The following is a 14,475-nucleotide window of genomic DNA, read 5'->3' on the forward strand; positions in this document are numbered from 1 at the left end:
CAAACACACATTTGAAGGTTTAAAAGAGGTTTGAGTTAGTTATGACGAACTTAGGCCATGTAAATTATCTGGCCCAATGGGCTTGTAGCCGAGCCGATTGATCTTGTACAAGGGTAGTTTGGTCTCCTTGCTCGCTCCAATTCAATTTGAAATGAGCAGGCACTCGGGCATCAGAATTCTCTTTTGCGATCTTGAAGAATGGAAGCGAGTGGGGCGTCACGGTGCTCGGAAGTCAATCACGCAGAGACCTGTACAACAGAGGACGCTTTGGATGGCCCTGTCATTTTTCATACCATCTATGATGTCATAGGTTTGTGCTTTACATGCACCAGCAGATTCCCTCGTAAGTTCTTTCCCTCCGTTTGAGTTGTGCGAGAATGAAGGAATTGAATTGAGAGAATAATTGCAATAATAACTTGCTTTTGGGCGGAAGGTTCTGTATTCACAGTTGTATACTTGAATTGGGATACTGTCTAATGAGCTCATTTTCTTTCATCCAGCACAGTGCAAGATATGAGTATTGAATTCGATACAATGCATTCTGAGTACAATCAGTTGGTATGTAATGAATAGAAATATCTTTAAGCCACTGTATCAAGGAATTATACCCTGAAACTGTCACTTTCAGGTGTCAGTACTTGCAGAAACTGAAGTAAAGGCATCACAACGGAGATATCGTATTAGCAAGATGAGGGATATCAAACTTGGGATCAGAAGACTAGAGAAGTTGATGAATGCGCTCTCGAATATGAAAACTGCGATTCAGCTGATTGTCAAAGAGATTCCCAACATAGAGGAAATTATTTTGGCTCTTGGAGCTAGCCCACAACGTCCTCAGTACATTTATGGCTTAAGCTTTTCCCATGGAACAGCTGGTCCCTCGGGTGCAAATAATTTTGCTAGGAGTAAAGCAGCTGACGGACTTTCAAGAAAGGTTCTTTGGTGACATTTCTGCATTCGGATTAAATTTCAACATGTTTTGTCAGCGAAGGGGGAGTGGGAGGTCATATTACATATTTTGTTTTACAGGCTATACGAACACTGATATCAAAGGGAGCTGGGTCTGTGACCTATCCAGGTAGTTGATTACTTTGCTCGTTGGTAAATGCTGATCCGAAAATGGATCTGCTTCTGGTTGTCTTTTCATTTATTTGTTTTTACTTTACCGTTATTATAGCAAATGATCATAATGTGTGCAGGTTCGAGTAAGCTGTATCTGTTAATTAAGGCCCCGTCTTCATTCAATCAGCCCCAGCATTTTCTGCCAAAACGTGATTTTAGGTATAACAGAAAGGTAAAATAGGCGATAAAAATGACTTACTTTTTATTTTTTGGCACAGGGCATCATGTAGCCTTTGGACATCTTTAACGTTTGTGATTCTTATGGTTTATTAATTTGGTAAAGATAACTGCATCCACTGATGCTTTTATGTTTGATGGTATCAATGTTCAAATTTGGTATCTAATAATGTTCTGATGTTTAGTGCATCATCCCTGAACTTACATTACTAACAAACGATAGTAATCACTTTTTCACTATTATGACTGCCTGAAAGTAATTCAACTACAGAGCGGTGCTATTTGGCTTTAGCCCCCTTTTTTGGTCAGCGGTGCGAGGAACAGAAATGTTTTTCCACTCTCAAAATGAGACTCTAATTCAAGACGTTTTTGTATAATCAATTTTTCTTTCAGTCTTCTGCAGGACATACGTTTAATATTCTTTTCGCTTTCTCTGGACAGAAAACATGAATGCTGTGTCAAGCAAATAACTTTTTCATCTGATTGCATGCTTGCAATTTCCTTACATTGACATAGAATGTTATGCATTATAGGCTTCAGGTTACTGTTCCGTTTTATATACCTAAAATTATGAACTGAATTGCATATTCGCTGCAGATTGTGCCATTCAGATTATTGTTTAAGTGCCGGAATCAGTGTCAAGAAGAGGCTGCTCCTCCATCAGAAGATTTAATCTGGTATCTGTCTCGTGTTGTGGGTTTATATAGTCCTGATATTCACCTTTTGTTTTTAATGCTAGATGTGTTTATTATTCTTGACCTTGTGAGCAAACAGTATTGTTTATGTTGTTTGCATGAATAGCCTTTTTCTGTTATAAAAATTTCCCTCCCTTTCTTTTCTCTAGCCTAGAGTCCTATTTTTCTTACTCTCTAGAATGAAAAGATGATAGAACAACAAACAAGGAAAAGAAAGCTAATTAGGAGGTCCAAAACCTCCTTGAAACAAATGTTACTGCTTTGAGATCATACTTGTTTCTGATCACATGTGGAATGTAATAGTCATTTATGCAGAAGCATTGCCGGTGATCGGTTGAAAAATTATTTCCCAATCTCCATGTATAGCATTGCACTTCACTCAGTCTTCTAAATGCTTTCTCTTCATCATCTCTAGTTGTGTTCCTGGGACTTTTTGCCTCAACTTCATCATGCTCACTTTTAAGTGACTTTCTTTACCCCCTCACATCTCAGGTTTCAATGTCGGCACGTTATAAAGGGCCTGGCCATGAACACAACGCCAGAAGAATGAAGGGCCCCTTTGGTTGCTAGAGTCAGGACTTTAAGAATGGGAATATGCCCAGAACAACACCCGTAGTTATCACTGCAGCTTCTTAAAAGGATGAGGCCACGTGCCCTGACCTTTGAATCATAATCATACTAAAGCGATGATGATTAGGTGGCATATCAGGAATGTCTAATCTCGAAGCCATGCGATTTCACTTACAAATACGAACAAATGGTTTGGAATGTTTCGTGTTGTGGCAGGATGGATTGGAGGATGGGTTTACCCTTGGAAATTTGACGAATGTCATGTACGCTCTTCATCATTGAGTACTAAGGCAGGCGTTCATTCTTCACTGGGAAAGTTATTATTATACTTTTGTTATTCCTTTTCTAATAAAAATTGTTGCTGTCAACTTTTTAAGAAAATACAATCATGTAATGGTGAAATTATGGTAAAATCGGCAACAAAAGCTTCTGCATAAAGTACGGAGGGGAAAAAACAGAAGAGAATCAAAATAGTTTTGCTTCTAGAATATATTCATAATCTCTAAAGAGGCTTTTTTACCAATATACGATAAACAGTAAAATTATATATCAAAATACTGTATTTTTAAAACTATTTACCAATATGCTGCACTTAAAATCGTTCGTAGTAAAAACAATTTTAAAATTACACACGTTCTTGATGTGAACGATTTCAGAAATCGTTCACGCCAAGAACGATTTTACTTTTTCTTGTTCACTCTCTTACATACGAATATCTGCCAATTTTACATGCAAAAATAAGAATCCTTAACAATGCTCTCATGAGGCTACAACGTCTATATTAGATTAAAATTTGAAAATCCCAATTTTTTTAATTTTTAAATAAAGCTTGATGAAATTTTCTGTCATTTCCTCTTCTTTTTATTTTTCTCATACCAAAAATATAACAAAAAAAAATATTTTGGTCACAGGCATAAAAGGTCCATGCCCAATATTTGATTTCTTGTCAAATCGAACAAATGCCACATGACAGGTTTTTTTTACCAAAATACTACAAAAAGTAAAATTATATACTAATATGCTGCACTTTTAAAAGTATTTACCAATATGTTACACTTAAAATCGTTCTTCAGATGAATAATTTTTAAAGTCATTTATCTACTGAACGATTTCCTCATAATCTATCATTGGTGTGCATGAAAGCTTGTGTGGTATTTATCTGCACTTAAAATCGTTCTTGATAAGAACAACTTTCAAATTACACACAAATCGTTCTTGGCGTGAACGATTTTAGAAATCGTTCTTGGCGTAAACATTTGTTAAATGAAGAAGTCGTTCAACAGATAAATGACTTTAAAAATTATTCACTTGAAGAATGATTTTAAGTGTAGCATATTAGTAAATACTTTTAAAAATACAGTATATTAGTATATAATTTTACTCTTTGTAGTATTTTGGTAAAAAAGCCAATGGTGTGGCATTTGCTTGATTTGACGAGAAATCAAGTATTGGGCATGGACTTTTTATGCCTGTGACCAAAATAATAATAATAATAATTTAGTCCTACAACTTAATTACTACAATTAAAAATTTACAATTAAAGCATATTTTTTTTTGTTACGTATTGTTTGGTATGAGAAAAATAAAAAGAAGAGGAAATGACAGAAAATTTCATCAAACTCTATTTAAAAAATAAAAAAATTGGGATTTTCACATTTTAATACAATAGACGTTGTAGCCTCATGGAAACATTGTCAAGAATTCTTATTTTTACATGTAAAATTGACAGAGATTCATATGTGAGAGTGAATAGGAAAAAGTAAAATCGTTCTTAGCGTGAACGATTTCTGAAATCGTTTACGTCAAGAACGACTTGTGTGTAATTTTAAAATCGTTCTTGCCAAGAACGATTTTAAGTGCAGCATATTGGTAAATAGTTTCAAAAGTGCAGTATTTTGGTATAGTTTTATTGTTTATCGTATATTGGCAAAAAAAACCTAAAGAAATCCTTTCATTAAAATCAAATTATTGCGATTCATGAAGGGACAAAAGGATTGGAATGTATTTGGGAATTCTGCATAGAATCAACTATTTACGCCACAACTGAGCTTGTAGATGTTCTCATCCATCTAAACACCCATTCTCAACTTGCAATTGATCGTTGGGCCACAATCATGGTTTTGACAAAAGCTACTTCTTTCGGCATTTTTCCTTTTTCGAAAAAAATCATTATGTTCAAAATTTGTTTTGTGCAAAATCCAATCCGAACGCACTTCTTAAATTTTAGTTAAATAATGCCAAGGCTTGGGCTGTGGCCTGTGGGGAGCGAGTAAACAAGAACCAAATGGATCAATTTTAGGAGCCACTGGGCTGTTGGTGGTTGTTGTGACTTATGATAGGAGGCATTATAGTGGCAGCGTTTTGGGGCTGTGTAATTCAAATTTGATGGGACTCAACCCCATCAACAACAGACAATGTGCACTGGTGCTTGTTTGACATGAGCAAGCAGTGAATGGCATGGTGGACAGGGTGATGAGGCGTGGTTCCCATTTTAGAGATGAATAGTGGAGCTCATTTATATCCCACCAAATCCAATATGTTTTATTATTAAATTAAAACTACCACATTCCATGCTTAATATAAAAATTAGTTGACTAATTTGAGTAGATTAAAAAAATTAATTAAATTAATTATTTATAATAAATAGGTTGTATTTCTTAAAGTACCCTTATTAATTATGTGTATTAGCTAGAATTACCATTTGATGAAACATTTAATATATACAAATACTACAAGGATTACTTTAGAAAAGATAGATAAATATGATAGAGAAAATGTATTAGGGTCTTATATTTAAGACTAAATTAAATGTCAATCTATCTCTTATATTAAAGATAGAAGGTAGAAACTTGTAACATTGAATACCATGTAGCTAAAAAGAAAACTATGTTAGATCTTTTTAACACTTACTGTGGTTGGCTTTTTACGGAATTTCCTGCAAAACAAAGAAAATGGGCAGTGAAATCCAAGAAATAACTTTCTTTGCTATGCCTGATTCGCTTTCCCCCTCCTTTCTATTTTCTATCCATTCATTTTTTGCATTTTTTTTTTAAAAAATCAACCTTCCAAACATAATCTAATTGTTTCAACACACCGTCAAGGCATCAACCATTAATTAAATCTAAATTTTCAGACAAAAGAACACAAGTGAGATGATGAGGGCGACAAACAATTTTAACGAGTGTTTTATTTTGTAGAATATCATTTTTAATACATAAAATTAAAAATAGATTAAATTAACCATGAGCGGTTAGTTAAAACCGTTGAGTGTGACAACAAGAATGAGAGGACCAACCAGATGGAGAATTTCTGTTAATAAGAAAAAAAAAGTCAACATTTTGAATGAGACCTTACTGCTGCACTTATCACTGATTAGAATATGGCATGTTGGCCGATTGGTCATTAAACAAATGATTGATCAAACATGCAAATATCCGCCACATGAGAGCTTCATCGGCACCGGCCAATGTATATATATAAGAGCAACAAAATATCTTTGAAAACTGTACGATGACCTATTAGCTTTGTCCAGTTGATATCATTATGTAATATTTCTTCCCCACGAGTAATTAAAATTTATGAAAGTTCCAGATGAAGTTCACTCTCTCACGCATGCACATTCTTTTCTTCCTATTTTCAAGGAGAAAGCATTTCAATTGTCTCTATTAGAAAAGCTATTCAAAGAAAGTTGACTAAAACCAGTAGCACATCTCTAGTGGTAATACTACCTCCGATCCTAATTATAAGAGTTAGTTGACTAATTCGAGGAGATTAAGAAAATAAGTTAAGTTAGTTATCTATAATAAATATGTGTTATCTTTCTTAAAATATTCTTGTTAATCAAGTGTATTAGTTAAAACTACTATTGTTGGAAGGACTGTTTTGAAAAAAAAACGTAAATATGAGAGACAAAGTGGATTAGAGTTTTATATTTAGTATCAAAATAAAAGTTAAACAAAGTCTTATATTAAAGACTGAAGGTAGTATATACTTTGCATTTGACTAGAAAACATTACGTTTATATATTGAGCACATTAAAGAAATAAAAAGCAAGAACGTGTAAGAGATTCATCTCTTTTCCTTTTTTGTTTTTTTTTTCCTTTTATTTCATCCACGCTCATTATCTTTAATAATTCTTTTGAATGTTAATGTTGAGAGATATTTTGTTGATTGTTGAGCACTCACTTGACGGGATAATCACATTATACTCCTCCGATCCTAATTATAAGACCCAATTGACTTATTTGAGGAGATTAAGGAAGTAAGTTAAATTGGTTATTTATAATAAATAAGTGTTGTCATTCCTAAAATATCCTTGCTAATTAAGTATATTGGCTAAAACTATCATTATTAGAAGGATTATCTTGGAAAAAAATGCATAAATATAAGAGACAAAATGGATTGGGGTCTTATAATTAGGACCAAATAAAAAGTCAAATGGGGTCTTATAATAAGGACCGGAGGAGTATATTAATTAAGAGAAGAGGACATATGGGGTGGGAAGTCATCCCATTAATTAATACTACCTCCGGTCCTAATTATAAGAGCCAGTTGACTAATTTAAGGAGATTGAGAAAGTAAGTTGAGTTAGTTATTTGTCTTAAATAGATGTTGTTTTTTTTTAAAATATCCTTATTAATCAAGTGTATTGACTAGAATTATCATTGTTAGAAGAGCTACTTTGGAAAAAAATGTATAAATATGAGAGACAAAATGGATTGGGGTCTTATATTTAGGACCAAAATAAAAGTTAAACAGGATCTTATATTAAGGACCGGAGGTAGTATTCAACAAAAGCAATATCATAAGAATGCGTCACACAGTGGCCTCCCCACTTAATCCAAGTTGTTGGTGATGAAAGTTTAATTTGAAAAATTGCAAATTGAAGAATATGACATAATTCACACACACACATATGTCCATTTACGTTTTGTTGGAACATTTCTGGGATTTTATCCCCTTCAAGTAAAATATGTCCACTTCAAACACAATTATATTTGACATTTTTAGTATTATTAGAATTCCTCCCACAATATTCAAACGTAAAAATGAAATGACATCCTTGTTTTTTCACCCGTGTCAGTATATTCCATCGTTGGCGGAAAAAATCAGTATATTCCATGCATCAATTTTTGTTCCCATTTTTTATTCTGTAAACATTTTACCATTTCCATTGAACCATATGTACACCCGACTATATGGTTAAGTGCAACATTTGGAAATAGGATTGTAATCTGATCAATCTGGGGCGACCATAAATGATACATACATACGTACATATATGTGTGCGTGTATGTAGGCCATTCCAAGGTTTCCTTTCTGTTGAATTATAATGTCTTTGCTTTTAGAAGATGCGTGACATTTACCTAATCTTAGCACTAAGTGCCATCGTTTTTTGGTGGGTCCTACTCATTAACCTGTTTCACCTTGTGAAGATAATGCTGAGAACAGTAGTATAATTAATTATATCGTATTTTAATTGAAATTTTAAAAACCACTATAATATAATAATTAATTAAATATCACCATAATTTAAATAACCATATAAATCTACATAGCTAGTACGGACACAGTTGAGAAAAGTTTGTCCTTTGCGGCCCTACCCCCAAATCTCCATATTAGTCTTTGCTTTTAGTGAGAGGTACCATTATAGTCCAACAAAAAACATCTCCATAATTAATTAGGTCATTGATGTAACCTGCCACCATTGTATAAGTCACACGTATGGGTAATAACTAGCTTCTAGCTAAAGCCTTTCATTTAATTTAATTCAAGATATATCATTATCAATTTAATTAATTTATTGGTTTAATTAATAAATTAGCTCAATGGCCATTGATCCATCGTGGATGAAGAAGTAGGAATTGATCCACCCAAAAACTCTTTAAATGAATAAGTAAGCTATCGTATATGATTTATTAGAAAATATAGTCACATCACGTCACTCATTTTAATTTGAACGCCATTTATTCTTTATATTTATATCATCACCAATGTGCGCAAAACGTTATTTATGTAACCTTCTTTTCTTAGGGATATCGTACATGTGCATTCATACAAGTAGAAAATTGTGCAACATCTTCCATTAGAAAGGCTATATACGTTTGGGGATGCATTTAAATACTCCAGTCATAAAGGTGTTCAATTTCTATGTATTCTTGTAATAAAAAAGTTATAAATTTTAATTGCTTTTCAAGAAACTCAACTTGGATTGATAATACTTTTATTTTATTTTATTCGAGCTATGTTTTATAATAGTTGTTAAGGAACCGAAAGGTTGATTAGAATAAGTTACTTCCTCAATTTCTTTTCTCTAATTTAACTATAGTATTTATTTTGATAAAGAAAGAAGCAAGACGCTCAATACATGAATAGAGACTCTTAATCAACAATAAGGGAAGGGCGTACGGATGATTTCCATCGCACGGAAGCGTAACAAGCTGATTAACGCAATTAGGTTCAATGATTAATTATTAATATTAGGCATCCCCCACTCAGATATACCCACTCAAATATAAATCTTAATTAGTGCTTCAGCATCACTTATGTCAATGACCACAAAATCAACAATATCTCTTAATTGTGTCACAATACTTTCAACCATGTTCTCCCTCATTCAATATGATAATATATATATATAGGGATCATGCTTCCTTTTTTTTAAAAAAAATTAATAACACATTATAACACGTAGCCCATACACACACAATCCGATCTCTAATATAAGACCTAGTTAACTAATTTGAGAAAATTTAAAAAGCTAGTTAAGTTAGTTATTTATAATAAATAAGTGTTATTTTTTTAAAAATATCCTTATTAATCATGTGTATTTGAATTACTCATTAGTAGTGACTCCTTAACATATGCATAACTACTATAAGAATTACTTGAAGACAAAATAAATAAATATTAGAAAAAATATATATTAAAATCTTATATTTATGACTAAATTAAACATTAAGTTTGCTCTTATATTAAGGACTGAAGTAGTATAACCTAATAAGTATATATAAATGACTTGAATTATATACCACTATCATAGGGAGTAATCTCTTTAATTTACGCATCAATTATCTGATGATACACGAAGTTTCTGATCACTTTAATCTTCATAAACTTGTAGGCACAATTCATCAGCTTTCCTTGATAATATTTCCATAATTTCTTCATATCATAATGACGATTAGAAAGAAGACGCACAGGACCTAATTAAGTTGAAGTCACACAGAGGATAGTGTCATTATCACGAGACATGTAATCGCACTGAGAACAGGGCAAGCACTAGAGTGAAGAAAATAGTCAGCCTAGCTAGTACACAATTTAGATTTGCCATTTACTTTTCCTTTATGAATGAACCTTTAATTAATATTTATTTCTTCCAAAAACAAAATGTTAGCGGCCAACAGAGAGAACGCGTGGGAGGAAGCCATTTGTGTGTGGGATCAGGAATGAGAAAGAAGGTACACATTTCGTACACTAAGAGAACAAAAGCTAGTGGCATATAGCCATATACTGATCGTGGTGCCTTTCCTTTTCTTTTCACCATAAAAAAACTATAGACCATTGCGCGTCCGTGCTCGCGGCAATCAAGCTCTGATCTTGATCTGCTTCAATAATAGCTGATATAATATAGTTAAAAGTGCATGGTTTATAACCCTTATTAAATAATCCCATCTTTTGGTAGTGCTCTGAATATTCACACATTTTCTAGATTTGTGAATGGATGTTAGTCATCAAAGCAGGTGATTAATTATTAGATCATATATGCAATTTCCGGGAAGTTCCATATGCGGATACTAACGATATGCACACAGTTTGTACGCGGTGTCTGCTAAGTGATGACAGATTCATTTACCAAAATATAGATATGGCGCTTTCCTAGAATCAACATCGATAATTATGCATCAAATTAAATACTTAGGTTTTGCTTTTGGGATAACTATGAACTCATCAGTTCTCTGGGAAACGGAAGTGTAGAATGAACGATGATTTTAGTTTGTTTAACTCAAAATAGGTATGGAGAGAAAATAAAACTCTTTGATGAGTGCTAACTATGACTAATTATAGGATTTTTGTGTACGTAGATACATATTGCCATGTTTACATCAATCTATTCTTGTCCTTCCAGTTCAACCCTATGATTAACAGAAAATAACCTAATTATATGTTCTTGCAATTGATTCCTTCCTCTATCGCTCCAATTAAGGTAAAATTCCATCCAAAATCATAATTATCAATATGTCAATATGTTATCTATACCTTTACGTTAATATATACATATATACACGATGCCGTGCGCAGGAGAAACTTCTCTTCTTTGGTGTAATTCAGACAAATGCAGTCACCAAATTTCTTTTTCTAACTCATGTCTGAGTCCCTCTTAATTCAGATTTGCGGATTATAAAGATCGTATGGAATGCCTAATTTAGGCACGCATAGTGAGGTGACGCATACGAATGAGCAAGCTATCTAAGCTACGTACGTGTTGCTAGCTAGATATAAACCTTTCGGCACGAATAGCTGGGTTGCATTCATTGTGAGGATGCATATGGTATGATATGAGACATTCTTTGACAGAAAGGTCCTTTAAACTAATTATCATCTTTTGAAATTAGCACCCCCCCCCCAACAACACTTGAGCGAGAAATGAACAAGAATCACTTACTTATAATCACGATCGAACATATGTGCACAATCACACAATCACAAAGTTGTGGCGGGGTCATATTGGTGTTTCCATATAGCAGCGCCCAGCATGTGCAAAACCTGTTTTGCTTTCTAGTGGGATTGCCTCAACTCTCAGCTTTACATTTTAAGCATCCAATTCTAATGTACTACGCTACAAAATATCGCACATCGAGCTATTTTTAATTCGGGAAAAGACCTTTTCATCATCCGGTCCTTCTTCCTAGGGTCACAAGGGTGGCTAGCTTGTGTTTGCCAACGTGTTCCACTATGATCACTAAGGTCGTACCATGTATATTTTGTCATATGGGTGTACTTGTGTCTCTGTTAATTCTCTTCCTAGTCCTGTCTCCTGCCTTGCCTTGAAGAATAATTTGAAAAAAAAAATGAATGGGCCAGCTGATGACCCACTTTTCTTGTACGTTCGTTCCTATATAAATGGGGTCTCTCAAACTAAAGCTCGTGTCCAAAAAGAGAGTGAGTTTTTCAAGTCTGGCTAAGAGGGAGAGAGAGAAGAGAGACAGAACACAAAATGGAGTCAACAACTAGTGATCATCATGTAATCTCAGTTAGGAATGTTGATGGGGAGGTTGTTGCTAATGAGGAGCACAAGAGGTTCAACTGTTCAGTTTCATCCATTGTCTCAAAGAAAATCCACAGCTCTCTTGTCCCAGTTTCTTCCTACCTGAGGGACAAGACCAAAAGTGAGCATGATGCCAACAAGGTGATTCACAGCATCAAAGTTGGAATGTCTCTAGTTTTGGTTTCGCTTCTCTACTTCTTAGATCCTCTTTACGATCAAGTCGGAGATAATGCAATGTGGGCTATCATGACCGTCGTCGTCATCTTTGAATTCTATGCAGGTTCCATCTCTCTCTCTCTCTCTCGCTCTTTTTTCTTTCTATTAAAAGTTTTCATAACACATAGGCTACAAATATACATGATGATGACATTCTTCAAGTTTTAACTTGAATCTGATGAAGACATGTACTAATGAATGATATCAGGAGCGACACTTGGGAAGGGGTTGAACCGAGGAATGGGAACCATATTAGGAGGTGGCCTGGGCTGCTTAGCTGCAGTTATAGCCCAGGTCGTTGGTGGGGTTGGCAACTCTATCATTATTGCTGCTTCCGTCTTCATCTTCGGTAAGTTTTGGATTAAAAGACATTTCAACTTGTGATAGATCTTGCCCTGTGTGCATTTGCAGTCACCCATCATCATTAATATGTGTTGTTAATCGGATATTTCAGGGGCTGGTGCGACGTATTTTCGACTGGTTCCGAGCATAAAGAAGAGGTACGATTATGGAGTGATGATATTCATCCTGACATTTAATCTGGTGGTCGTGTCCGGGGTTCGAGCCGATGAAGTGTTGAAGATAGCACGGGATCGTCTCTTAGCCATCGTCCTGGGTTTCGTTGTCTGCATTTCTGTCAACTTGTTCGTCTTCCCCTTGTGGGCTAGCGACGAGCTTCATCACTCTACCGCCTCCAAATTCCATGACCTCGCCAATACTATTCAAGGTATACATGCATGTATATATATCTACATATGGTTCCAATAGAGGTCTATATAGATAATATTCTTTTAACTTAATATGGGCTTGCAAAGAAACATCCTATTGCATGTTGTAAAGTAAAAGGTAATTGCCAGTACGGACCAAAAAGAAAGATGTGATACAACTGCGTCAGAAACGGGGGAATTCAGTTATGCCTATAAATATGAACTGCTAAACCTAAAAAGCGCACTTTTGTCTTTTCAATGAAGGCTGCTTGGAGGAATATTTCCAGTCGGACAGTGAAAAGGAAAACGCTAAAATAAATACTAGTTGCTGCAAATCGGTGCTGAACTCCAAGTCAAAGGATGAGTCACTGGTACTCTTTTCTTTCATTTAATTAAAAAGATTCATTTATCGTTTTGTTATTGTTTCCTATGAAAAGAATAAAACTTTATGTGCTGTGTATTATTTCAGGCAAATTTTGCAAAATGGGAGCCCTGGCACAGAAGATTTGGATGTTCATACCCTTGGGATAAGTATTTAAGTATTGGAGACGTCCTTCGAGACTTAGCTGCAATTATTCTTGCTCTGACCAGCTGCCTCCAATCATCCAGACAGGTACATAGATATAAACAGATGCGATCATATATATCACTTTCTAGTTGGAGTTATGTGTTAATATAGAAGAACCGAGAAATAATAGCTCTTGAACGAATTTGCAGGCTAAGGAATGGGAAAAGGAAACACTACTAAAAGAAGCATGTGAAGGAATTGGATCAAGTATTGCATGGAGTTTAAGAGAAGTTGGAGATAGCATTAAGCAAAAGAGGAAGTTGAAGGCAGAGAGTGAGATCTTAGCAAAGTTGAAAGCAGTAAGAGGAGAGATGAGCTCCATGATTGGAAGGTACAAGATGGCAGAAAGTGAGAATAATGATAGTAATTTGGCAATTGCGAGCTTATTAGTGTTGTTAATGACAGAGACGGTGGACAAGGTAGAAGAATTGGCAAAAGTAGTGGATCAACTTGGAGAAATTGCTGGCTTTTCATTCTGACGCATCTAGTACGAGTTAGTGGCACAGAACTAGTAAGCACAAAGACATGTATGTGCCAATTTTGGCCCCCCTGTATTAGAGAGTCACACGGTGATGAAAGCCATCATATATAATATTTATACGTGAGCGATAATGAATATTTGCACCTCTGCTTATAGACTTGGGGTGGGTTTAGGTATATATATGTAACTCTGCAGCTTTAAGGGCAAATAGTGTCAAAGTCCTAGCTAGAGCTAGACTGGCCGGCAGCAGGATTCATATTGAGCATCAACTGTACAAAAGAGCCAGCACAGGCAAGTAATGAAAGTTTCATCAACCATTAAAAATAAAAAAGAAGGGGTTAAATTTTTTTTTTTTTAAAAGTAAGGGACGGTCCTATCAAGACGATCTTATGGAAAGTTGAAAGCGATTTCTTTTTTGTGCTTATACCAATAGCTAACAAACTTAATAAATAGAAAATTTTGATTAAAAGTACCTGTTTAAGAATTTAATTGGTTAAAAGGATTTAATTTAAATTTGAGCGAATGCTACTATAATCCGTGAGTGCAATATATTTTTTACTGTGTGTAATATATCACTAATAGTATGCAGCAACCATTAATATAAAAGTCATTTGCATATAGTAAAAAATATGTTGTATGCAACAAAAGATATGTTGTATTCACATACTATA

At 34.5% G+C, this 14,475-nt stretch overlaps 2 protein-coding genes across 2 annotated transcripts; both read left to right on the forward strand.

Moving 5' to 3' along the window:
• Positions 1 to 219: 219 nt before the first annotated feature.
• LOC114720704 (uncharacterized) lies at positions 220 to 2,903 on the forward strand. Its single transcript, XM_028906380.1, has 7 exons — positions 220 to 343; positions 501 to 558; positions 629 to 934; positions 1,030 to 1,078; positions 1,200 to 1,294; positions 1,897 to 1,976; positions 2,487 to 2,903. Exons 1-7 carry the CDS (start codon positions 324 to 326, stop codon positions 2,542 to 2,544), a joined length of 666 nt encoding a protein of 221 aa, XP_028762213.1. The 5' UTR covers positions 220 to 323; the 3' UTR covers positions 2,545 to 2,903.
• An 8,878-nt stretch (positions 2,904 to 11,781) lies between these two features.
• On the forward strand, positions 11,782 to 14,009 carry LOC114720691 (aluminum-activated malate transporter 13-like). Its single transcript, XM_028906365.1, has 6 exons — positions 11,782 to 12,112; positions 12,257 to 12,397; positions 12,503 to 12,775; positions 13,020 to 13,126; positions 13,225 to 13,368; positions 13,473 to 14,009. The coding sequence occupies exons 1-6, from the start codon at positions 11,782 to 11,784 to the stop codon at positions 13,800 to 13,802; spliced, it is 1,326 nt and encodes a 441-aa protein (XP_028762198.1). The 3' UTR covers positions 13,803 to 14,009.
• Positions 14,010 to 14,475: the final 466 nt, after the last annotated feature.

This window comes from Neltuma alba, unplaced genomic scaffold (genome assembly GCF_004799145.2).
Source record: "Neltuma alba isolate B1F8T4 unplaced genomic scaffold, ASM479914v2 tig00011995_pilon, whole genome shotgun sequence".
Lineage (NCBI taxonomy): Eukaryota > Viridiplantae > Streptophyta > Magnoliopsida > Fabales > Fabaceae > Neltuma > Neltuma alba.